The sequence below is a fragment of the Rhinolophus sinicus genome, chromosome 17 (genome assembly GCF_057876585.1).
Source record: "Rhinolophus sinicus isolate RSI-liver-muscle chromosome 17, RSI-T2T, whole genome shotgun sequence".
Lineage (NCBI taxonomy): Eukaryota > Metazoa > Chordata > Mammalia > Chiroptera > Rhinolophidae > Rhinolophus > Rhinolophus sinicus.
This window is the reverse complement of record NC_142517.1, coordinates 73,748,454-73,775,662: the sequence shown is the minus strand read 5'-3', so window position 1 is coordinate 73,775,662 and position 27,209 is coordinate 73,748,454. Positions and strand designations below refer to the sequence as shown.

General features: G+C 37.9%; 1 protein-coding gene across 7 annotated transcripts in view; it reads right to left on the bottom strand.

Moving 5' to 3' along the window:
• The window catches only part of CD47 (CD47 molecule), a 56,417-nt gene that overhangs the window by 10,637 nt on the left and 18,571 nt on the right, over positions 1-27,209 (bottom strand). For 6 of the 7 annotated variants that reach the window (XM_019742930.3, XM_019742932.3, XM_019742931.3 and 3 more), the window contains exons 3-7: positions 23,165-23,254; positions 10,943-11,050; positions 9,660-9,752; positions 8,500-8,598; positions 7,190-7,282 (exon numbers count right to left, since the gene is read on the bottom strand). In XM_019742930.3, coding sequence (XP_019598489.1) covers positions 7,190-7,282; positions 8,500-8,598; positions 9,660-9,752; positions 10,943-11,050; positions 23,165-23,254 — 483 coding nt within the window. Of the gene's footprint in view, positions 1-322; positions 370-7,189; positions 7,283-8,499; positions 8,599-9,659; positions 9,753-10,942; positions 11,051-23,164; positions 23,255-27,209 lie in introns of all 7 variants that reach the window. The other variant, XM_088794506.1, reaches the window with a different exon arrangement.

The following is a 27,209-nucleotide window of genomic DNA, read 5'->3' as shown; positions in this document are numbered from 1 at the left end:
TTAAACTTGGAAATAATGAGAATAATAAAAGTTAAACTTCTCATAGGGACATTAACTTAATCTTAAAAAAAAAAAAAAAAAATCCAAGCTCTCTCTTTAACTATCTGAGGATTTTATTGCATTTAAGTCAAGGCACATTAAAATCATTGCATTTAAGTCAAAGTTATTTTGAAAACATTTATAATTTTTACTTCTTGATTCAAATACTCAAATTTGCAACCTTAATGCTATATATACTCAGATTTACAAATTCAGATTAATAAAGAAAAACACATCCGTTTTCCTAGTGTACTACAGTATCTAAAGAACAACTTTCCTGTACCTTTTTCTCTTCTTGCCTTCATCTGAAGGAAGGTACGCTTCTGAACTCTGGGATCAGATAAGTTGATATGAAGTTAATTTAGAATATTCTCAACATGTAAATAAAATTGAACTAAAGTCTTAATGAGGTGTTATCAAAAATACGATGAATGTTTAAATTGAAAAAAATATTACAATAAAAGGCACATTACCATTAACCTCTCTCAAAATATTCCTTCTTGCTTCAAATATACTTATCCTATTGTTCTTACCACTTTCTGAAGCAGTTCTGGAAGTCCTCTTTTGTGAGTGTTTTCAGTTGCGCTGTCATGGCTGCCTTGATGTCCTGAATCATTTTGACTTTGGGGAAGAGCCAGAAGTTGCACAGTGCCAGATACAGTGAATAAGGTGGATGAGGACACACCGTAATGTTTTTATTTGACAGAAATTGCCATATACCAGAAGCGATGTGTGACACGGAGCCTTGTCATGATGTAGGATGATTTATGGCACACTTTAAAACACACCTTCTCTCAACCATAGCTCATACCCGACTGACTGCACTGAACAAATTGAAACTTGTCACACACTGTTACTAAGGTTCGACGTGCTGCTTCCTGTATTGAAGATCCCTAACTTTCTGTTGGATGGCACTTTGCAGCAGCATTCACCATACTTTTTTTTATCACAATGGAAAGGCTCCATGTCACCTATCACTTCTGGTACGGCAATTTTTTTTTTTTTTTTAAAGACTTTATTGGGGAAGGGGAACAGGACTTTATTTGGGAAGTATGTATTTCCAGGCCTTTTTTCCAAGTCAAGTTGTTGTCCTTTCAATCTTAGTTGTGGAGGGTGCAACTCAGCTCCAGGTCCAGTTGCCATTTTCTAGTTGCAGGGGGCACAGCCAACCATCCCTTGCAGGAGTTGAACCGGCAACCTTGTGGTTGAGAGGATGCATTCCAACCAACTGAGCCATCCAGGAGCTCAGTGGCAGCTCAGCTCAAGGTGCCATGTTCAATTTTAGTTGCAAGGGGCACTGCCCACCATCCCTTGCAGGAGTCGAGGAATCAAACTGGCAACCTTGTGGTTGAGAGGATGCGCTCCAAGCAACTGAGCCATCTGGGAGCTCAGCAGCAGCTCAGCTCAAGGTGCCGTGTTCAATCTTAGTTGCAGGGGGCAGAGCCCACCATCCCTTGCGGGACTCGAGGAGTTGAACCGGCAACCTTGTGGTTGAGAGCCCACTGGCCCATGTGGGAATCGAACTGGCAGCCTTCGGAGTTAGGAGCATGGAGCTCTAACTGCCTGAGCCACCGGGCCGGCCTGGTACGGCAATTTCTGTCAAATAAAAACATTACAGTGTGTCCTCATCCACCTTATTCACCGGATCTGACACTAGCGACTTCTGACTCTTCCCCAAAGTCAAAATGACCATGAAAAGTAAAAGTTTTGGATTCAGGACATCGAGGCAGCCACAACAGTATAACTAAAGACACGCATGAAAGAGGATTTCCAGAACTGCTTCAGAAAGTAGCAAACACAATGGGATAAGTGTGTTCGAAGTGAAGGGGAGTATTCTGAGGGGGATTAATGGCAATGCATCTTTTACTGTAATAAATTTTTTATTTAAACAGTCACCGTATTTATTGATCATTCCTCATACATATGGCATATTTATATGTTAAACTATGATAAAGCAAAAAATAACTTGGGGAACTTTTCATAATTTCACTTCACTTTGATTTTAGAATAGTAGGTTTGTAATTACACTTGTTTCACAGGGATGTAAACAATAGAAAAGGGGGAAGAGCCAGACAATGCCTATTTCCACCTGAGTCAGCATCTCCAGACCTGTTCAGAAGTGTACTGAACATCATTCTTTGGTAGACATGGAAAGCATGGCAATAAAAGAGAGGGCGATCCAGATAATGAGGGAAAAGACCAGAGAGCTGACCATCAGTCAATGAATGACATCTAATACTACATCATGTTGTATGGCTACTGCAGGTCATATACTGTTCTCAGGCATTCATTGGGAACAGCATAATCAATAGTGTTAACTTCAAGAACCAGACAAATGATGATTAGAAGACTCAACAAAAATAGAATTTGTATCAACATTCACAATGTGATGCTCATGATAGCCACCAAATAAATGGCATTCTGCTTCAGAAGTCTTAATTGCATTCAGGGTCTTATGAGGCATAACTAAGAACATTGTATTGACAAAACTACTCTGATATTATGCACACAAACTAAAGACAGGTAAATTTTATGTAAGCACTGCATTTTAATTGTTTATCTAATAAGCATTAATTAAAAGGAGATGAAGAGCATGTAACAGAATTAAACTCAATTGTCAGTCAGCAAAAACTGAAGTTCAGAAATAAAGATAAAATTTCTTTGAAAGTACTAGACAAGTCATATGGAAAATTATTTGACTATAACAATTCAAGGTTTGTGTGAATTTTTAGAAACACATACAGTAAACTTTGCATAAAGTAAAGCAGGAAGACTTTTATTTCCACTTCATTAGTTTGTAACTTTCGATTATTTTGATAAACATTTAACAGTTTGCTTTACTTCATAAATAAAAATACAGAGCTTTTTATTTTATTATTGTTTTTGAAGGGACACTAATATAAACCAGATTGTAGGGAACATCTTTAGCTTACGTAAGACAACACCTTAGTTTTAGTCACGATTAAAAGCATCTATCTCTCTACATATGTATTAAATTAACTTATACAGAAACCAGTTAATTGAAAATAGGCAAAGTAAATAGTTTAGAAACAATAACCTAATTCCAAACTTATCAATACTTGATTTTAGAAGTCATAAAAGCCCAGAGATTTCCAGTCAAGATGGCAGAGTAGGTAAATGTTGTGCTTCCCTCCTCTAATGACCACATCAAAACTACAACTAAACTACAGAACCATCACCATTGAAAATTGCCTGAAATCTAGCTGAACAGAAGTCCTACAACTAAGGACATATAGAAGAAGTCACATCAAGACTAGTAGGAGGGGCAAAGAGGCAGAACGAGCTAGTCCCACACCCACAAGTGACTATTAAAAATTGGGAGGGTTATCTTTCCACTTTGGAGGTATGCCCCCACCCTGGAGGTGTGAGGGATCTCAGCCCTACACCAGGATCCCTAACCTAGCATTTCAGAGCCAGGGAGAGAAGTCCCCATAACTTCTGGCTGTGAAAATCAGCAGAGATTATTGCTGAGTGAAGCCAGGGCAGCTGCAGTCCCAGGTGCTCCTCTTAAAGGGCCCGCGCATGGACTCACTCACTGAGGGACTCACTCACTTTGAGCTCCAACACTGGGCAGAAGCTTGAAAGGTGCCAGGGACATATGGGGAGGAATTGAATTGTCTGGCTTCAGAGCAAAGGCTGGAGGAGGAGCTTTCTCTTGATGGAAGAGCTGGCGGAAGCCTATGTTTGTTTGTTGAACCCTCCCCACATGCCTCCCCACAGGTGGCCGCCATATCTGAGTCTCCATCAATCTGGCTAACACTGTTTGTTCGCCCTGCCCTGGTGATTTCCTGAAACCCCACCCAACTTTCCCACTCAAGCTACTTCCAGTGGCTTTTTCACACAAATGGCCTGCCGTGGCTCATGCTTCGGACTTTCCTAAAATCTTTCAAAGGTTCACAAAACTCAAACAAGCAGCATCTGGCTTCGACATGTCCCGTAACTCTGACTGAGCAGTCCCAGGCCCAGCACTAGCAATAGCTGGCCTCGGTTCGTGGCTTGACCTCTGGAGGCAACTCCAAGGTCAGTGTGGGTGGCAGTCATCTGTCGATGCTTTGTGGCTCATGGCAGGTGGCCGCAGGCAGGGCACAGGCTGTGGCTGAACTTTGCCTGGGGTGGGGCCCCTCCCAGGAGGCCCGTGGGCTGGCAGGCCCAGTGACCAGCTTTGGAGGGAGCACCAGCTTCAGCCAGCCACTTCTAAGTATGACACACCCAAATGGCAGACTGAGAAGGCACCAGAGCCCTGCTAATGCCAATCCTGCTCTGTAGGGTCAGCCCATGAGCAATAGCATTTCCACTGTTGTCACAGCCAGTTCTCACAACCAATCAGCCTGAGGGCCAAACCCTCCCACTGACATGCAAGCAGCAACCAAGGCTCAAGTACAACAGGAGGGCATATACAACCCACACAAGGGAACACCTGCAGCATCTGGCTCAGGTGACCAGGGAGAATGCACTACTGGGCCTGACAGGGCACCTACTACATTAGGCCACTCTACTAAGATCAGGAGGAACAGAAGTCCTACCTAATATATAGAAAACAAGCACAGGGAAGCAGGAAAAACAGGGAGACAAAGAAACATATCCCAAATGAAAGACAAGAACAAAGTTCCAGGAAAACAGCTAACCAAAATGGAGAAAAGCAATCTACCAGATGCAGAGCTCAAAATACTGCTTATAAAGATGCTCAATGACCTCAGCGAGAATTTCAACAGAGACAAGAAACATAAAAATGGAGACAGAAAACATAAAAAAGAAATACTCAGAAATAAAGAATAAAATAACTGAAATGAAGAGTACATTAGAGGGAATCAACAGTAGATTAGATGAAGCAGAGGTATGAATCAGTGATTTAGAAGATAAGGTACATAGAACACCCAGTCAGAACAGCACATAGTAAAAAAAAAATCCAAAAAAGGAGGATAGTGTATAGGGCCTGTGGGACAACATCGAGCATACCAACATTCACATCATAGGGGTACCAGAAGAAGAATACAGAGGGCAAGGAATTGAAAATCTATTTGAAGGAATAATGACGGAAAACCTCCCTAACCTGGATAAGGAAATAGACATACAAGCCCAAGAAGCACAAAGAGTCCCAAGTAAGATTAACCGAAAAAAGACACATCATAATTAAAATGCAAAGCTTAAAGACAAAGAAAGAATCTTAGAAGCAGTGAGAGAAAGTCAATTAGATACCTACAAAGGAGTTCCCATAAGACTGCCAGCTGATTTCTCAACAGAAACTTCATAGGTCAGAAAGGACTTGCACAAAATATTCAATGAAAAGCAAGGACCTACAATCAAGATTACTCTACCCAGCAAAGCTATCATTTAGAATCGGAAGATAAAGAGCTTCCCAGACAAGAAAAAGCTAAAGGAATTCATAACCACCAAACCAGTATTATAAGAAATGTTAGAGGAGGAGGAGGAGGAGGAGGAGGAATAATAATTATATATATATATATATATAATAAAATGGCAATAACTACGTATCTATCAACAATTACTTTAAATGCAAATGGATGAAATGCTCCAACCAAAAGACACAGGGTGACTGAATCGATAAGAAAATAAAACCCTATATATGCTGCCTATGAGAAACTCACTTCAGATTTAAAGACACACACAGACTGAAAGTAAAGGGATTGAAAAAGATATTTTATGAAAATGGAAACAAAACAAAACAAAAGCTATGGTAGCAATACTTGTACCAGACAAAATAAACTTTAAAATAAAGGCTATAACAAGAGACAAAGAAGGACCTAGTAATTCCATTTCTGGGTATTTATTTGACAAAACCCAAAATGCTACTTTGAGGGGACATTTGCATCCATCTGTATGTTCATTGCAGCATTGTTTACAATGGCCAAGATATGAAGGCAGCCTGAGTGCCCATCAATGGATGAATTAATAAAAAATAGGTGGTACATATATATAATGGAATGTTGCTTGGCCATGGAAGGGAATGGGTTCTTGCCATCTGTGGCAGCATGGATAGACCTGGAGGGTATTGTGCTGAGTGGAGTATGTCAGACAGAGAAAGACAGATTCAGTGTGATTTCACTTATATGTGGAATCTAAAGAACAAAATAAACAAACAAAATGGAAACAAACTCACAGAGACAGAGAACATTTTGATGGTGGCCTGATGGGAGGGGGTTGGGGCGATGTGTGAAAATGGAGAAGGGATTAAAAAGAACAAATTGGTTGTTACAAAGTAGTCATGGGGATGTAGGATATAGCAAAATGAACATGGTCAGTAATATTATAATAACTATGTATGGTGCAAGATGGGTACTAGGTTTATCGGGGTGACAGATGGGTGAAAAAGGTGAAGTGATTAAGAAGTACAAATTGGTAGTTACAAAATAGTCGTGGGGATGTAGGGTACAGCATAGGGAATATAGTCAATAATATGGTAATAACTATGTATAGTGCCAGACTAGACCAGTCAGGGGGATCACTTCTTAAATTACATAAATTATGTAAATGTCTAACCACTATGCTGTCCACCTGAAATTAATATAAAATAATATTGAAAATCAACTGTAATTGAAAAATTAAAAAAGGAGGGAGAAAATGAAAGTACCAAAAGCCTAAAATTTAAAACTCAATGTTTTAATTGTATTGGTTTTAACTTAACATATTATATTGGTACAAAAGTAATTGCAGTTTAAAGGGTTAAAAATAATCGCAAAAACCTCAATTACTTTTGCACCAACCTAATATTTTGAAGTCAAGTATCAGAGGATACTGCTCTTTAATTAACAAAAGTGACAGATTTTGAATTTCAATTCCTGTCTGCTTAGGGGAGTCTATAAGAAGAGCAAGTGACTAATAGGTCTCTGTGAAAGAGCTCTATCATAGAAATGATGGAGCAATTAAAAATCTTTTCCTATTTATTAAAATGAATCCTCACCTTGATCTCCTTTACTTGATTTTAAAACATAAAGGAATTTTCTTTTAACTAGTCCATAAACTTTTCATTAGTTCCTATGAATTGTACCCTATTTCATTGGTTACCAATGTATTTCTTTAATCTTAAACTGTAAGAACTGAAGCATTTTCCAAATTATATTCATATATTTGAAATTCTTGGCATAGACTATCAAAAATAAGGTTGACTTACCAGTAAATTTCATATAAACTAATCCAAGTAATTCTGCTAGAGCTACAATTCCCAAACCAGAAATCAGAAGAGGGCCGTGCACTGGGGCACACACTGTAAAAACAAATGAAATTTTGTATTAGAAATTCACATGAAAAAAAAAAAAAGAAAAGAAATTCACATGAAATAACTAAATGTTTTAAAGGAATCAGCAATAACAGTAATAATGTCAAGTTTTAAGGAGAGCAATTATTTTTCTAATTATCAAGAAACAAAAATTATCTACGTATGTTCATCCATTATTAACTCAGTCAGTAAAATGACTCCAAATTATTAAAATAAAAAAGCTTTGGCATGCATTACATTTACCTTATTATATCAAAACTAATGAAAAACAGGGTGTAAAGCCTAAGTCTCTAACCAACTGGAGCCTAGTTACTTTAAAAGCTCTTGCGCGAATATAGGTGTAGCCGTTTGGCTGCTAGAACAGTCAGCCAGCCCATAAGCCATATACAGGCAACACTCTCAGGGCAATGTGGAAAGCACTGTTCTCAGTGGGGCAAAATGAGAGTTCAAAGAGAAAAACTCTAGACACTGTGTGTCTAGATCTATGATGTTATATCAAATTAATACCTTTGCAATGTACTGAAAGCAACCAGATGTCCCTCAATATGTGAATGGATAAACAAACTGTGGTATATCCACACAATGGAATATTACACAGTGCTAAAAATAAATGAGCTATTAGTTCACAAAAAGACATGGAGGAATCGTAAATGCAGATTACTGAGTGAAAGAAGCCAATCGAAAAGGCTACATCCTATATGATTTCAGCTACACGACATTCTGGAAAATGAAAAAAATATGGAGACAGTAAATAGATGGAGGGTTGCCAGGGGTTTCAGGGTAGGGAAGATGAACAGGAAGAGCACAGAGGATTTTCAGGGCAGTGAAATTTTTCCGTATGGTTTTCTCTCTATGACTATGATTCATGTCATTACACATTTATCAAAATTATAGAACGTACAACACCAAAAGTGAACCCTAATGTAAACTATGGACTTTGGGTGATAATGCCATGATGACCATGTTGGTTCAATGGCCTGTAACAAATCTGGGGTGGGGGGAGTTAATAGTGGAGGAGGCAGTGAGTATGTGGGGTATATGGGAACTCTGCATTTTTCACTCAATTTTGCTGTGAACATAAAACTGCTCCAAAAGATAAAGTCTATATATTTAAAAAAGGAAAAGAAGAAAAAGAAAAAAGGTTTATCCAAGAGAAATTCCTACTAAGAAGACAAACTGGGACTAGAGAAGAGCGTGACCCTTACCTGAGACACAGAGGCTTAGTCCAACCACAGCGAGCACGAAGCCCAGGACCTGAAGTATCAATATGGCAATGCTGAAGGAGGACATCCCAACAGTTGGAGCTTTGAAGAAAAAGCATGTTGAGAGTGTTGAAGAAGCAATCACTCCGACTTGTATTTTGTGCAATCAGGAATAATATCCTATGACCAACGACTGACTCTGGAGCTCCTTGTCAGATGGTAGCTGCTTTCCCAGTGAGCAACACCATGCCTTTCCACACAAGTAGTCAGCTCCAGAGTCACACACTCAGCAGTCTTTTATTTTCTCAGTGAGCTGAGCTGGACTGGCAGTTTCACTCCAAACCTTGGAACAATGCTGCTTTTACCATATTTGTGCATTTTATAATATAAATGGCTATTATGCATGGCTTCACCACCTGCACACAAATTGCGCTGGTGGAGAGATTTTACATAATGATTTTATACAAGTATGCCCTTATAAACATCATAACTAGATCTGTGTTTTTATAACAAATTAATACCTTTCCAATATACAGCCACCCAGAGATAGGCTCTAGGACCAAGAGTTAAATGTACAAATAAGAAAAAAAAATTCTTTAATACTAACAAAAAAAGTGTTAGTGATTTACTCCCCAAATGCAGTGAAAATGTTACCAATTGTAGGCTGGATATTTATATTATCTATTAAAACTACAACGTTAAGATTTCCCAATAACTAAAAAAATACATATTTCCACTATCTATGATTTAAACCCTATTTTGTAGAACTAGTTTTTTTTTGTTTGTTTGTTTTTTAAGGAGTACTTCAGCAAAAGAAGAGAAGGGGTATGTTTAATTATCTACTTATAACTTCAAAAAATTGAAATAAGAATATAAAGTTAATTTAGAAATTATATAGCATAGTTTTAAAAAGCCATTGATTGGCATCAAATATATTTGTGAAAAATCACTTTTTACAAAATAACTAAATACCTTGAAAACCTATTATAACCTTAAAATTAATCCATGTGGGGAAAATGTCACTAAGAATAGCTTGGGAAATATTTTAATTAACCAATTTTTATTATATTATAAAAAAACCATGCAAGAATGTTTTAATAAAAAATGCTGTTGTTTTAAATGAAAACGGTGGGCAAAATCATGCTAAAACAACAAATACTCACCTATCATAAAAACAGCGTACTGAAGTAATACTAATATCACTGTAGGAACAACAATTAAACCAAGTCCACTAGCCCTCTTTGTTGAATATTCACCTGTTAATATATAAAAATAATATTTAAAATATTTTCCTACATGCTTCCTACTCTACAGGAAGTTAAAGTACTTAATCTATTAAATGCATTCATCTCAATACTACTCTTATATACTGCAAAACTTTAAAAAATGTATGTTTTCCCCAAAACTTCACACAAACTAAGTGCTTATTTCTTGATTATTTAAGACAAAACTTAAGACATCTAAATGTCGACATCTAAGTCTGAACATGTCAAAAACTTGAATTGGCTCTGCCTCCTTCTTAACTACCTTACAGAATTCCAGTGAGAAACTTTGGAGCCTATCTTACCCAATCTTTCATTTCCTATATTCAACCTGTCTCAAAGTCAAAGCAGTTACTCTTCCTAGCCATCTTCTGAATTCATGTCCTTCCTCCCCACATACTAACTCCAGATGCAAGTAGAGCTGCCAAACTTATGTTCCTAAATATTACACCCATACTGTATTGTGCTCAAAAAATAAAACAAAACAAAATAAAATGGCTTTCTACAGTCTATACTTTGAGTCCTAGCCTATCTTTGCTGTTCCTTCCATGTGCTACATACCCTTATTTCCCACTCCCACTCCCATCCTCCAAATGTAAATGCTGTGTCAGATCCATTTGTTTCCCACAATCATTCCCACTTCCATATCTTGGCCAGTGAAGTTTGCCTCTGTAGTGGGTTGAATGGTGGCCCTAAAGATATGTTCACCTCCTAAATCCCCGGAATCTGTAAATATTAATTTATACGGCCAAAGACTCAGTATTACATCATATGGCAAAAGAGTGATTAAATTAAGGATCTTGAAAGAAGGAACTTATTCTGGATTATCCAGGTGGGCCCTTAATCCCATGACAAGTGTCTTTGGAGGGAGACTTAACATGGGGGAAACTGGAGTTATATTGCCACAAACCGAGGAATTGCAAAGATTGCCAGTAAATACCAGAAACTAGAAGAGGCAAGGAATGGATTCTTCTTTAGTGTCTTGGGAGAGAGTATGGTCCTAATGACACCTTTATTTCAGACTTACGGCCTTCAGAACTGTGAGAGAACTGCTATATTTTTAAGACACTCAGTTTGTAGTAATTTGCTATAGCAGCCCTAGGAAACTAATATCCCCCCTCCACCCTCTGAATGTCCTCAACCTTATCAATCTTGCCTTCCCTCATAGTAACTATACGTCTTACCTGGGATGAAAAGAATGGCTCCAACAATGACAACTATAGTGAGCACCAGTCCAGCAACAAACAAAAGAATGGTTTTCTCCTTCATAATACTGGAGTTAAATTTAAGTGCTTAAAAAACAAAGAAAGAATTGAATGAACTCAATAAGAAGTGAAGCTATTTCCATAACTTAAAAAGTACAGAGACCAACTGATAACTTCCTATAATTGAATAACCTTTGAGGAAAAATTCCTTCAAATCATGTCAAGCCACCTCAAATCTTTTTCATAATAAGTCAATAGTTAAACAGTGTCATGGCAGTATAAATATGAATGCTGAATTTATATGTGATGCTTTTATTCCCCTACATTTTAAATATGAAGTCATATACATTATACTTTCTCAATTGAAACATCATTAACCGTTTGGGCCAGACGATTCTTTGTTGGGGAAGGAGGCTGCTCCGTGCATTACAGAATGCTTAATAGCATCCCTGGCCCCTACAAACTACATGCCAGTAACAGCCTCCTACTTGCGTCAACCAACAATGTTTCTAGACATTGTCAAATGCCCCTTGAGGAGAAAAACTGCCTCAGGTTTACAACTGATGTAGATAATGCTGTTGGGAAACAACTGGTTAATTAATTAGTAATATTGAGAAAAAGAGAAATTTGTTCCACCTTATATAAAATTAGTAAAGCATCTGTAAATCTAGATAGTTCGTTTTGAAAAAGTTGAATAAACACATTGGACAAACCACACCCTCTTGAAATCCTGAGGGGGGGAAATGCTTAAAATGTTCAACTAAAATAACTTTATAAAAATAAACTATAAATACTCAACAGGACTGATCACATATGTTACTGTTTTTGACACTAGCTCTACTGTCAAGTACCTGGTATCTTCCATAAAAGAATAATGCAATGGAAATGCCTAAAAATATTATTTCTTTTACTATATCTTCACCATTTCGGTTTTGTTTTCGTTAATATTAAAATTAATTTTTAACCAAGAAAGTTGTTTAAAGTAACCTAAAAGCAGATTGAGCAGCAAAGAAAAACAGAGTGTACAATTGAAATTCTGCTTTGTTTCATCTAGGCCATTAATCAATGTCCTGAGGGGAAAATTTTTTTTACATGTTGTATTTAGCATTAAATTTGCTTCCACTAAAATGACAAACAGGTCAAATATATTAAAACAATAAATAACACCCTAAATGACCATGATAAAATCTATTTTTAAGGTATTATAACCTAGGGTTATATGAAAACCCTTGGTTAAGGTATTCAAGGTATAACACAGGCACCTGAATCCTCTTTTAAATCGCTACCTGTTCATACTTTAGATTGGAACCTCAACTTTATTCTTTTTAGGTGGAGCTAGATGGCTAATAAATCATCAATTGTAAAGCTGGGTAACTGAAATCCACATTAATCAGAAAAGAGTGAAAAACAATATGGCAAGTTCCCCAAGCTTTCATTTGATTCATCCAGACTTGGAACTTAACCACTCAGTTAGTTACAGGACTCATGACTATTACTCAGTCATGACCCTGCCTTATGGGGCACAGATTTTCACAGCTTCCCTATATTCTAGAATCATAAACTGGCTAGGATGAAATTCCATGTATAGGTTACAAAAGGCACAGAAACAGATAGAAAAATAAACTTTCTCTAGACAGATGTCAGGTTTTCCATTTTAATTCAATGCATCTTGTTACCTAAATAGAGTTGGAGAGTTCTGCAAAAGGGTTATAAAATAGAAGTTGTTTCAAATGCACCTCACAATTAATAAAACATTCAAAAGGCATTCTTCCAGGTTTAATACATAAAAAGCTACTAAGATCAAGCAGCAACAATTCACCTTCGAATACAGTAGAAGTTCATGTAAAAAGGCTGACTTAGATTTCCAGTCAAGATGGTGGAGTAAGTAAACACTTTGCTTTCCTCCTCTCATAACCACATCAAAATTACAACTAAACTACAGAACAATCATCCTTGAGAATGGCCTGAAGTCTGGCTGAATATAAGTCCTATAACTGAGGACATATAGAAGAAGCCACATCGAGACTGGTAGGAGGGGGCGGAGATGTGAACCGGCTGGTCCCACATCCACACATGGTGGTTGAAAATCAGGAGGGCTATTTCAGCTGTGGAGGTTTCCTCTGAAGAGCGAGGGGTCCCAGCCCCATACCAGGCTCCCTAGCCCAAGGTTCCAGTGCCAGGAAGAGAAGTCCCTACAACTTCTGGTTGTGAAAACAAGTGGGGTGGTGGCTGAATGAAAGGGAGGGCGGATGATGTCCCAGACTCTCCTTTTAAAGGACCCGCACATAGACTTAATTGCTGACAGACTTACTTATTCTGGGCTCCAGCTATGGGAAAGCAGGTTCAGTGATGCCAGGGACAAACCTGGGTGAACTGAGTTGTCTGGCTTCAGGGCAGGCTGGAGGGGCAGCTTTCTCCCAGACAGAAGTGCTGGCAGAAGCCATTATTTCTTTGTTGAGCCCTCCCCCCTATTAGCATGCAGACACAAGGAGCCACCAATGTGAGTCTCCATCAACCTGCCCAACATCATTCAGCCCACCCTGATGATTCCCTGAAACCCTGCCACACTCAATATGCAGGCCCACCCAAGCCACTTCCAGTGGCTTTTCCATATAAATGGCCTATCTTGGCTCTTGCTGCAGACTTTCCTAAAATTTTTTAAAGGTTCACAAACCCCAAACAAACAGCATTTCGCTTCGGCATGCCGTGTACTTGCTAAGCAGCCCCAAGCTGGGCACTAGTGGCAGCCGACCTTAGTTTGTAGCTTAGTCTCTACCAGGCACCTCCAAGCCCAGGGCAAGTGGAAGACATCTGTGGAATGCTTTATGGCTAATGTCAGGTGGCCCTGAGCAGGGAACAGGCAGAGGCTGAACATGGCCTGTGACAGGGCCCTCCAAGGAGGCCTCAGGGCTGGAACGCCCAGTGGCTGGCTTTGGACAACATGCTGGAGCATCACCCAGCTGCAGCCACAGACAACACATCCAAAGAGCAGACTGGGCAGGCACCAGAGCCCTGCTAAAGCCAATCTTGCTCTGTAGGGTCAGCCCTTGCACAACAGTTCCTCCACTGTAGTCATGGTCATTCCTCACAACCAATCAGCCTGAGAATCAATCCCTCCTACTATTGTGCAAACAGCTCATCTACAACAGGAGGGCATACAGAACCCACACAAGGAACACATCTGCAGCACCCGGCTCAGGTGCCCAGGGAGATTGTGCCACTGGGTCCCACAAGACACCTACTATATAAGGCCACTCTAATAAGACTGGGAGATATGGCAGCTCAACCTAATACATAGGAAGCAGGCAAAATGGGGAGACAGAGAAACATGTCCCAAATGAAAGAACAGAACAAAGCTCCAGAAAAAGAACTAAACAAAACGGAGAAAAGCAATACACTAGATGCAGAGTTCAAAATACTACTTATAAAGATGCTCAATGATCTCAGTAAGAACTTCTACAAAGAGATAGGAAACATGAAAGTGGAGATAGAGAACATAAAACAGTCAGAAATAAATAAAACAATAACTGAAATGAAGAATACATTAGAGGGAATCACCAGTAGTTTCTACTGATTGGTTCAACTACTATTTATTTCCAAGGCTTCCTTCAACTGTTCCTTAAATTAAGCAGCCGTTTCTAACAAATACGTTAGTGTGATCTACTTAAGTAACCACAGTCAATGAAAGAGTACACAAAATAAAATATGAGAAATAACAGTATTTACACTTTTTAAATACTTTTTTAAAGAACAGTTTTAGGTTTACAACAAAATTTAGAGGAAGGTACAGAGAACTCCCATATACTCCTTGCCCCCACACATACATGACTCCCCCATTATCAACCTCACTCCCAGAATGGCACATATTTTACCAAGGATGAACCTACATTGATACATCATAATCACCCCAAATCCATAGTTTAACTTAGGTTTCACTCTTGGTTTTGTACATTTTATAGGTTTGGACAAATGTATAATGACAAATACCCATCATTATAGTATAACACAGGGTATTTTCACTGCCCTAAAAATCCTCTGTGCTCTGCCTGTGCAGCTCTCCTTGCACCCCAATTCTAGAAACCACTGATCTGTTCACCGTCTCCACAGTTTTGCCTTTTCCAAAATGTCTTATAGTTGGAATTATACAGCACGCAGCCTTTTTAGATTGGCTTCTTTCACTTAGTAACATGCATTTATTGTTCCTCCACGTTTTTCTGTGGCTCGATAGCTCATTTCTTTTTAGTGCTGAATATTAATTAGCACATTGTCTGGATGTATCATAGTGCATTTATCCATTCACCTACTGAAAAATATCTTGGTTGCTTCCAAGTTTGGCAATTATGAATAAAGCTGTTATAAACATCTATGTGCAGGTTTCTGTGTGGACATAAGTTTTCAACTCCATTTGGATAAATACAAAGGCACACAACTGCTGGATCATCATATGAAAGAGTATGTTTAGTTTTATAACGAATTGCCAAACTGTCTTCCAAAGTGGCTGTATTATTGTGCATTCCCACTAGCAGTGTATGAAGGGTTCCTGTTGTTCCACATCCTCACTAGCATCTGGTGTTGTCAGTATTTACATTTTTAACAAAACGTGTAAACTCAGTGCTCCTGACACAGAAATACCAAATATATGGGGAGACAATATTATATTTTGCCAATAAATTAGGAATTCTAAAATTTTCCCTTTTATACCTTCTGTAAAATAATTAAATCTAGCCAGCTCTTTCCCAGAAATGAGCTAGGTTGGTTCATTCATTTGTTCTATAAATATTTACTGTGTAGCTACAATGCACCAGGCGCTTTTATCAGTCCATCTCAACCAAATCAAGGTACACGTAGATTACTTTATTGGAGAATTGATTGAGCACCTACTATGCAATCACTATTCTAAGTGCTGGCAGCTGCCAAAGACAAATACTCCTGCCTCAAGGCCCTTACATTCTAATGTGTGAGTGAGTGTGTATGTTTGGGGTGGGAGGCAAGGGAATGATGGGAAGTGTTACTCTTAGATATTAATCCCCAGTTAAATAAAAGGTGTGGGTCTACTCTAGCCTAAGAAAGCCCTACATATGTAATCTTTCAAACTCATGTGAATAAAGAAATGGCATTATCCCTCTAGCCACCTGAAGAAACAGCTAATGTTAGAAACAGATAATCCATTAGGGTTTCCTCATCTCCTAATCACTGATATAAAGCACATGTAAGATAGAATGCAGGTTGTGGTTGATGAAATCTAGTGAAATTAGCAGATCAATTTGGAAATCAAATAATATCTATCATCTAAGCTTTCATCATATTCTGAAGACGGGATTGATAAGCCTATCTAGGCCCACACAGACCAGTCTATGAACAAAACCCCCAAATCCAAGAATTTGATGCCTGCTCAAAGATATGACATTTAGATGGTCCCTTCCTAAATGATTAGTGATTTAATGATGATACAAGGCTAACCAGTGAGGTATAATGCATATCAGACTAAGAATAAATCATAAAGGGTTGATGTGTTTAATTTTATTATTATAGTGCTATTTTCTGATAACTCTAGGAAAGGAATTTTTAGTATCCTTTTGGTATCTGATGAGCTGAAAATTAATATTGTCTTCAATGCGGGATAAAGCACATGTGATAACTTTTAAAATAAAATTACAATTTCAAATTTTAAAATTATTTTATTAAATTTAAAATACTATTTATAAAAAAGACTTAACATGCTCCTAAAACAAAACAGGCTTTGTGAAACTGGTACTAGGGGAAAAAAATGAATAGTAATGCCAATGATAAACTGGTTACTTGCCAGAAGGCAAGTGAAATAATTTCATAATAAGCTCCATACACTACCCAATTTGCTTTGATGAAACAATTTTGTCAAATGAATAGTAACTAGAAATCACATTCTCAGTCTATCGGACCCAGAAATAAAAGAGCCCAGGCTTTGTATAGCAAGTACTTTGAATATAAAAGATTGAAAAAGAGGCTGTCCAACACACTAACTCCCTTTCCTTGGTTCCAAATGTTCGCTGGTCTTGTGGATGATGTCCTAACTTCAGAGTGTATGCAGGAAGTTGGGATGATGGAATTTGGAAAAGATCAGAGCAATAGCAACTACATTTCTACAAGAGTGTATTGCTGAGCTACCGTTTTTTTTGTGTGTGTTTTTTGTTTTTGTTTTTGTTTTTTTGGCTTCTCCTACAATAAAATCAGTGCATAGAGCATTATTTAATAACAGAATGTAATAATTATGTGGACAGGACCAAGGAAAGGCACTGAGAGTTCAAGATTATTTAATGGCATTCAGAGTAAAGTTAAGAAAAAAGTCCTATTAATAGTAGTCATCAACCAGGTCACAGAATGATTCTTTGTAATATTTACTGTGATATTTTACCTTCCTGGATAGAAATTTCTTGGTGCAAGTTGGTATATATCCTCACTTCTTCAGAATGATTTTTTTAATCTACAAAGGAATTCCCCATTTCATTACTTTTTAAAAATGTGCTTTCATGGACTAATGACTTTCAATATTAAGCTAGTCCTCAAAATTGAACTCAAGGAAAGACTTAGTAGGATCTCAAGACTGTTGTGACAGAGAATTTTTTTCCTTGAATTCCCCAACAATAATTTCTACAGGGACACCTAACCAAATACCTCGATCAGTAACCAAAATCCTTGTGGCATAATCTTGTGCAGAGACTAGGAAGTTAGAAAATGAAAGGTGCCTAGGAGGCATGAGTTTAAATACATTACAGCAGTCCTGGCTTTGCACAGTTCTGATATGCATGAATTTCAGTTACCATGACTTAATTAAGTAACACAAGCCTCCTAAAAACACAGTTCACATTTCAGTTATCACAATATGTAAACTGAGTAACTGATAAAGTGCAAACTTCACTGCTATCTCTTCAGTCCACAAATCACTACATAAATAACAGATGTGCATCATGATCACTGACCAATCACGTCACTTCTTTCCAAGAGGACCAATCATGTCACTTCTTTCAAAGACTATTGGTGACTGGTCACTGCACATCTGTTACTCAATTCACGCACAGACAGCAAAGCCTATGTTGTATTACCTCCTATTTCCCTGTGATAAACCACTGTGACATTTTACAATGGATAATCAAAGGAGGAAACTGGGCAATAAAGATGAAAGAGCAAAGAAATGAAAAGTGATAATGCTAAAAGTGAAATTCAAACAGAACATAAATGGCATTATAGAAGAAAGAGCTGATTGTGGAAATGTCAACTACTGCCATTGAAGAGACTCTAGATATGCAGCCAGAGGAACTTCGTAAAACTTATTGGCATACATTAGGACAGGGAGGAGGTTGTGACACAAAGAATAAAGATGTCCCAGAAGAAGTGACTCTGGCAAAAAGCTTTACATGAAAGGAACTCTCAGAGGTAGTTCATGACACTGAAAACACAATGGATAAAATGCTGGAAGATGATTCAAACTTAGAAGGAGTATGGCAATTCACCAAGGCATTGAAAAGATGCTTGCTCTATATTCGAAGTCTTATGACAAGAAGGCAAGCATTGTTAAAATGAACTCTTGATAAAACACTTTAATTTCCAGTGTTTTTAATGTTTTAATTTACTATGTACTAAATATTAGTTTTTTACTCTTGTTTCATTACTGAATACAGTTATTATTGATAGTAAGAGTTTAAAAAATTATTTTTCAATTACAGTTGACATACAATATTATATTAGTTTCAGGTGTACAGTAAGAGCGTTTTTAAATGTTGGGACAAAAATTTTAGAGGTCATGGAGCAACAGTAATTTTTCCCTTGTATTAGGTTGCTTTCCAGAGTTTCAGCTTACACGGTCTTGCTTATGGTCTCCTAAGTCTGTGTAAAGGGACGTCTCCTCGTATACCTGTGCAACCAAAGTTCCAAGGAGGGAAAAGTAAGCCTAGATACACCTATCTCAAAGAACATCAAAATATTAGCCAATTCTTGATACGGAGTTGAACCTTAATCGTACAGGAACTAGAGGTCTTGGTAGGCAGCACTCTTGAAATCACTTACCAAACATGTAAATGATGGAAAGTACCTGTTATATGTCAGAGTGAAGAAGAAGAACCCTGAAAATCAGCCAGAAACTTAATTGTCAGTGGAGTGGGAAACTGTGAGTCAGAACAAAAACAAGTGCCAGAACTTCAATGCTATCAGAGATTTGTTACTTCGGTTAAGGCTTAGTGTTGGATTCTAGTAATCTCCGAGCTGTTTTCTGAGCATAAGATTCTGCTTAAAAGTTTGTAAGTTAAAGCTAAAGGACAAGGTATTTAGGAACATTTCCCTGTAAGCGACCTTTGTCTTTAAAAGGTGAAAGGTCTAGAAGAGCTTCCCATACCTGAGAGCCCTTGGCGTGGCTTCAGGAGTTCAGAAGGCTCCTCAGTCTTCCTCAATAGGACCAATGGCATCCTGAGACCAATTCTAAGATAGCCTTCTGGTATAAAGACACTCTGTCTACTTCAAGTGAAGGCATAACTTGCTGTCTTCACTGAAGGCTTATTTAGCCTACAGAAGGTCCAGGTTTTATCTTGGACCACCAAAAGACAGAGCTGGGAAAACCACTGAGAGAAACCCCTGTGGTCACGTCCAGACCGTAAATGGTAATCATAAGTGAAAGAGAACTAGAAACTGAGAAAGTGGAAGTCACAGGTCTGAGTTACTATTAATAGTCTAGGGACTGTAAGGTAGCACACCCCAAAAAGTGTGTAGCAAAGCAATAAATGGAAGGACTCTCCTGTTGGTTGACTCCCCAGGGCATAAACAGGAGGCCTCTTACAAAAGGTACCGGAAGAAAAGTATTATAGATTGAGATCCCTGTCTACCCCAAAGACGTGACAGAAGGCACAGAACAGGCACACTTACTTGTCTCTTCAACAGAAGTGTGAGTGCCACAAAGCTAGGGGCAATATGCATTTTCCTTCCACATTTTCTGTATACAGCCCTGTGCCTAGCCATCAGCAGGTATCTGTCAACAGACATTTGTTGACTAAATAAACAAAGCAGGGCCACATTCTGCTCTATCAATAACAGTTTCATTTATTCAGTCTGTGTACCCCGATAAAGGTTCACTCTTCAGGGAAAAAAATCTCAAAATAAGTTCAAGACAAGTGGGATCAAATACATGGTGATGGAAGGAGAACTGACTCTGGGTGGTGAACACATAAAGTGATACATAGATGATGTACTACAGAATTGTACACTTGAAACCTATATAACTTTACTAACTAGTATTACCCCAATAAACTTTAATTAAAAAAAAAAAAGTTCAAGACAGGGAGGAAATACAGTGTAGTAGTAAATAACACTGGTTCAAATCCCAGTACCACAAAGAAACACCTGGATGATTGTGGGCGAACTGCCTAACCTATCCATGCCTCTGTTTCTTATCTATAAAATGGGAATGGTAATAATAGTACCTAACCCCCATAAAGTTCCTGGGAGAAGTAAGTGTGATTTCAGATGGAGAGAACTTTGCACTGTAACTATCACACAGAGCAAGAGCTCCACAAATGTTTAGGTATTTCATAAACAGCTTTCAAAGTCAGTCCAGGCAAGGCGAATCAGGTATATACTATATACCTTCTACACACACACACACACACACACACACACACACACACACACACACACACACACAGAGTTCTTTGTTCTAAGACAAGCCTAACAAAAATCGCCACCAAAATATTTTCAGGTTCATAAGCACACTCCTTAAAATATGACCAGTAGAACAAATATAAAAAAGGACATTTATCTCACTAACACAAAAATGAAAATGAAAATGAAAACAAGATTTTTTTTTTACCTATCAAATTAGCAACGATTTTAGAATTATAATGATGTCAGGATTGTGAGGCGAAAGATAGCTGTTCTCATCTGCAGTAGTAATTGATACAATGTATCTAGAAAACATTTGGCAGTATGTATCAAAAGTCTTAAAATTCTCTACTATTTCCAGCCTCACATGTCTTTAGCAGAGTGATACTTTGATACTATGGTACCTTCATAGTATCCAAAAAAACAAACAAAAACAAATTAGAAACATCCTCAATATCAATCAAGTTGAGAGTTAATTATAGTGCATTCCTAAAAGGAGAGCATAGGCAGCTATAAAACGATTTCTGAAAACATGGAGGCGGGAATCAGGATGTACAAGTATATAAGCTATGTGAGTCCATTTATAGTTTTTCTTTTTTTAAGAGAGATATCAAAAATACATAGAAAAAAGACAGAAAAGGAATCAGGAAATTAACTAGAATATACCAATAGTTTATTTCTAGGTTGTGGGACTCTAGATGATTTTTTTTTCCTAATAACTTCCTATATTGTATAAGGTATCCTAAAGTGCTCTGTATACTTTTTTAACTCAGAAAAAAAATTGTAAAGCTTATTTTGTAAAAATATGGCTAATAGGAACAGATTCACTCCTGGTTCAATCCACTAAAAATAATGTTACTAGTGAAAATGCTATGATCAGCAAACTGTAATCAATCCAAAAGCAACAAATCACACCCTGTGAAATAATTTCATGATCTTAAAAAAAAGGCAATTTCCTCCCTAAACTAAATGTGGGTCTGAAGGCCCAGTTCTGTCGACAGGGTTAAAAGCCTTCCTAGCGTGTGAAGACCAACGAGGTCTTGATGCTACTTCAGTCTTCTGCTTCCCAAAATTCTAAGAAATTTTCCACAGGAATTCTAGACACCATTTTGAAAGTGAGAGTTGTGAAATGTCTTGACTGTTGTCACCATTAGTCCTTTCTTCCCCTTTTCTGCCTTTTAGACAAAAGTTGAGGATAGCTTTGAAATCTATCAACTTCCAGAGTGCCATCCACTGAGAAGAGCCCCTAAAAATGTACAACCAGTCATCTCATCTCATTTTTCATGTTGATGTATTACTTTAGATACACGTGCCTTAAACTTCTGAGTAGAAGTAAAATTTATGAAATATACAACAAGCCAATCCACTACAATATTTTACCAGCTTTCACTGTGTTTTACAGGTTGCAGAATGAAATAAATAAATGAAATTAGCATTATTTACTCCTTGCTTGCATAAATGTTAACTGGCTTTCAATGACTATTTCAGTGCACTATTGGGAGGTAAGTAATAAATCTTACGTTTAAAAGTTTAGACTGTCACCTCAAAACTTCACTAATTTAATAAATTTCATTTACCAAGTTGGTATGGAAATACAGTTGACGCTTGAACAACGTGGGGGTTAAGGGAACTGCACAGTCGAAAATCAGCATATAACTTTAGACTCACTAAAAACTTAACAACTACAATAGCCTATTGTTGGAAGGCTTACTGATTAACTCAACAGTTGATCAACACGTATTTTATGTTACTTGTATTATATACTGCATTCTTACAATAAAGTAAGCTAGAGAATAGAAAATGTTATTAAGAACATCATAAGGAAAATACATTTACAGTATTTATTGAAAAACATCCACGTATAAGTGGACCTGCCCAGTTTAACCCTATGTTGTTTAAGGATGAACTATATAGCTGAATATAACCATCAACCAGAATGCATATTACCTTTTTACTTAGTAGTGACAAGTCTACATTGTTGAAGCTAAACCTGATACAGCCTTAAGATCTGCCCTGAGAAGTCTGGTCATGTGATTATTACAGCAAAACATGATCAAAGAACACAACCCTCCTGTGGCGACTTCCTTAGAGGCTGCAGAATTACACGGTAAGGATGATAAACATGGTTCACACAGGGCTTTTCCAAGGATGAACACAGGTATACAAAGAAGTTCAAACTGGGAAATTAAGACAGAGAAGTCTTAACGCTCAAAAGGGCAACATCCTATCTTAACACTAATGTAAGCTGTGGCCGTCACTTTACCAAATAAAATAATGTGTGTAAGTCTCTGTAAACATTAAAATCAGCACGAATTTAAGTATATTAGGATTCCCACTATTCATTGTTTTAAAAAAACCTTCTCAGGAAGGCAGCAAATTACAGGGGGCCGGGGGGAGGGAGAATATATATATGTACATATACATATATACATATATTCTTAATATTAAGATTATATATTCTTATTTATAACATGATCACACTTCCTAATACAACTTAGTTAAATATTTCATTAATATTGCCTCCCAGAAATAACTATTTCATCACTAAAACAGAAGTGAAAAATAGAAATTAATACTTACTCACAATACCAAACTGTCCCCAGAACAGAAGTATAGCCAACATTGGGAAAATAACAATAAGGATATTTTCATTTGGAGAAAACCATGAAACTGGAAAGACAGAAAACAAAAATCACAATTAATATTTACTATAATAACTTTAAGTCCTGTCAAGGAATGATCAACAATATATTTTATTGTGGAGATAGAAAATAATTCTTAATTAAACCTGTGGCCTTAAAATACATACCTACATACATAATTACAGATATAATTTACTTATATAACACATTTTATTTCTAAAACAAAAACTAGTTGTTTAAGCGTTTCTCACCCCCGTTTCCCTAACCTAGGGTTTATGGAAGGTCACATGCTACAGGAGCTGAGAACAAGGCTCTGCAGCCCCACTGCCTGGGTTTGAAATCCAATTCTCAAGTACAGTCTTTGTGACCTTAGATAGCTGTTCTTCAGCTGTTACACCAGTACAAGCCAGGACCTCCACCTTGAAAGATTGTGGTAACTATTAACAGAGTTAAGTTATGAAAAGGGCTTAAAACAATGCTTGGCACTTATCAAGTGCTCAGTAAACATTAACTCCAATTATTATTAGGTGCTCTTACAGGAAATGCCTGTATGTGTACAGTGCCAAGAGTTTACCTAAGAGTAACAGTGAAGTAACTCTTCCCGTAAAGACTGACTCAGGGGACGAAAGTCAGGCAGCTGTACAACTGAGTACTCTCCCCTGACTGACTTAAGACCCAGACAGACGTGAGCCCTAGCTTTTCTGAAACTTACTCTGAACAGAAGGTGTATTTGTGAATAACTAGGCTCGAAATGCCTATTTATATGTAAAGTAACACGAGGAGCTTTAGGTACTAAGGAAGCTTCTAGTAAGTGGGTCACATGATACCTAGACAGTGAAAATATCGCCACCCATTCTATATAAAGGAAACTGTGATAGTCAGACTTCAAATGAAATTTGTTGACAACTTTTAAAAATTAAGTTTAATCGCATTTTGTCAACTCTTGAAATTTCTTCTGTAACAATAAAGCCAAGTAAATGCACTGAAAGCATTTCAGTGTTTGCCTGTGCAGGGGGAGAAGCTGTTGTGTGAAGAACACTTCTTCTGAGTACTGGCCAAAGCAAGCACGGGTGTTCCTTTAAAATTAACCCTTTCAAGGCCTCCACTGTTCTGCCTCTCTCTGTATCAGCATGTGACACAGCATTGGGATCTGTCATACCATAATGCTAGCCATGCATTTCTTGTGTTAAGCTTATAATGTTAAACTCTGGTAAATGTTCACAATAATCCCCAGAATATAACAACACTACAAGTGTTTATCTTAGAGGTATTAGCTTTCTAGTATCTAGCATTTTGCCCTATACATGGTAGACACTCAGTAGGTATACTGGTGAAGGTTGCAATGGTCATAAGATAGTTCAGTACATGAATGTAAGACTTTTTTTTAATGCTCCCATGGTTGCAGATCTCCACCAAGACATAGATGTTTCCAGATAATCTGAACCACCACCACCTTAATTTCCAACTGAATTACTTAACATCTTCCTGTAACACAGAAAACTTATTTCAATTTGGCCTAAAATCCTACCAGGAAAAATCTTTGTGAATTTTGCTTAGGTTTTCTATATAATGCCCAAAGGATTTGATAAAAGCTTTATGATCTAATGACTATTCTTAATCAACTTATTTTTCTCTACCCATTTTCTCGATTATTATGTTTTGAGTTGGGTACATTTACTTCTCAAATTCTCAGTTATTACATGAGAAATTATTAACCCCTTCTTAAGGCTGAGGAAACTGAGGAACAGTAAATTAAGGATCTTCAGTATCTTAAATTTTCATGTCCCAAACTGACTCGATACACCCTCCCCACTTCCAGACCTCCCCTCTTGGTTTTCGCCATTGCAGCGGTGGAGACGCCATTCCCCAGTCGCTCAGACCAAAAACCCTGGAGTATCCTCGCCTCCTTGGTCTCTCTCACACCCCACGTCTGGACCAGCAGGCCATCCTGCAGGCTCTAACCTTCACAATATAGCCAGTATCTGATCTCATGTTCAAGATGCGCTGACAATGAAATGTTCTTTCACTGACCTCTCCCCCCACACAACAGAACAATCTGCAACAATCTTTGGATCTAGTAACAGAAATCTATTAGAGAAAATAAGAGGTATGTTTGACTGGGGTCTGACCACTCATTTTGCACCTACTACACAAACATTTATTGAAAGCCCAACATGGGCAGGATATTCACTCAGCAGTGGACAAGACAGGTGGGGCCAGAGGTTGAGGAAGGAGAAGGGTTGAAGAACAGATTCTTGTGGGTAGTAAGGAAAGGCCCTGGGGAGAGGAACTGGACCTAAGCCTTGGATGGCAAGGAGTCTGCCCCTGTGAAGACAGGAAAGAAGAGACTCCAAAGAACAGCAACTTCGAGCAACCAAATGATGGCCACTGTGGCTAGAATTTAGTGATACACGAGGAGACAGGAAGAGTTTGCTGGGCCAAGACCATGTTGGGTCTTAACAGCTAGTTAGGAGAATTTGTATTTTATTCTGAGAGCAATGACAAATGATTGGAAAGCCTCAAATGCAGACGAAAAATGACCTGATTTATTTAAAATATTCTTTGGTGGCCTTGTGAAGAATGAATTCTAGAGAAAAGGGACATATCAGAAAGTTACTGCAGCAACTGGGTAGAGACAGGAGGGAAGATGTGGCCCACAAATGCAGTCCTGAGTTCACTTTTACTCATATTTAAAGACATAACAAGGAATTGTCCCAAAGGAAGGTGGCTAGAATGGGTATCCTGAAACCATAAGTAATGGCTGAAAGAAGTGGAGATTCTTACCTTAAATAAGAATAAACTTGGGAGAGAAATACTATAGCCCTCCTAGTGAGTGAGAAATTGCCTGGCTGCAAGTTTTAGCTTGACGAACAGAAGAATCGGAACTGCCTGATAACAGACCAAGATCCATTAGGAAGTAACAGTCTCATCATGTCAAGCATTTAGGCAAAAAATATGAATGACCAATTACCTGGGGTGTGATAGAAGCAACTGCTGAATCAGATGGCAAGACAGACTAGATGAGTACTAGAGGACTCCAAACCTCTGTGCAGAAATAATATTTCAATGACAGAAGAGGGTAGAATCATAGAACAAAAAATATTATTGTCTAAGTGATTCTTAAATCACTTACATTTAAGTGATTTAGAGTAAGTCATCAGAATCACCAGAGGGTTTATTCAAACTTCCACACTCGCCCCTCTCAGCTCCCACCTCAAGATTTTAATATGTTCCCCATGGTAAACCTGTGTGTGTGTGTGTGGGGGGGGGGGGTTGTCCATGATTCTCTCAGATTAAAAATCACTGCTGTAGACCTCTGCGGTATGAATGTGTTACCTCTGTCTAATTTGTTAAAGTGAGAAGAGTTTGAGGATCATTGAATTGGACAGTCAAGTACTAAATGAGATACTGGAGAAAAACCCAATGCTTTATATAAAACCACTCATATGCCCACTAAGCTATTGATTTGTTATGGTTGTACTGTCAGATGACTTTAACTCTTGTTTCCTAAGGGGAGAAGGAGACAAGATTCTTCTTTAAGGTCCTTTTCAGCTCTAAATTTCTATGGCACTAAGAAAATAAACTTAAAATGGACTAAGAACAATATTTGATAATTTTTGACCTCAGGATTAAGAAAAATATTAGGTTGGTGCAAAAGTAATTGCGGTTTAAAAGGTTAAAAATTGCAAAAACCGCAATTACTTTTGCACCAACCTAATAATTCAAGGTCATCTACACGCTCATTCTACTCAAGCCATGGCTGACGACTCTGCCCACTAGTCTCCCCCAGTTCCTGGTCCGGTAGAGTGGCTCCCAGGAAGATAACTTTCTTGTTAGTGGAAAGGCAAAGAAATGATATTAAGTAGGTGTGGTCTACGGATGAGTACTTCAATTTTGCTCCCCAGCCTAAGTATGATAAAAACCCAGTACTTCATTTCTCTTATCATTGTGTACAAAACGAGATAACCCAAAAAAGTGAACAA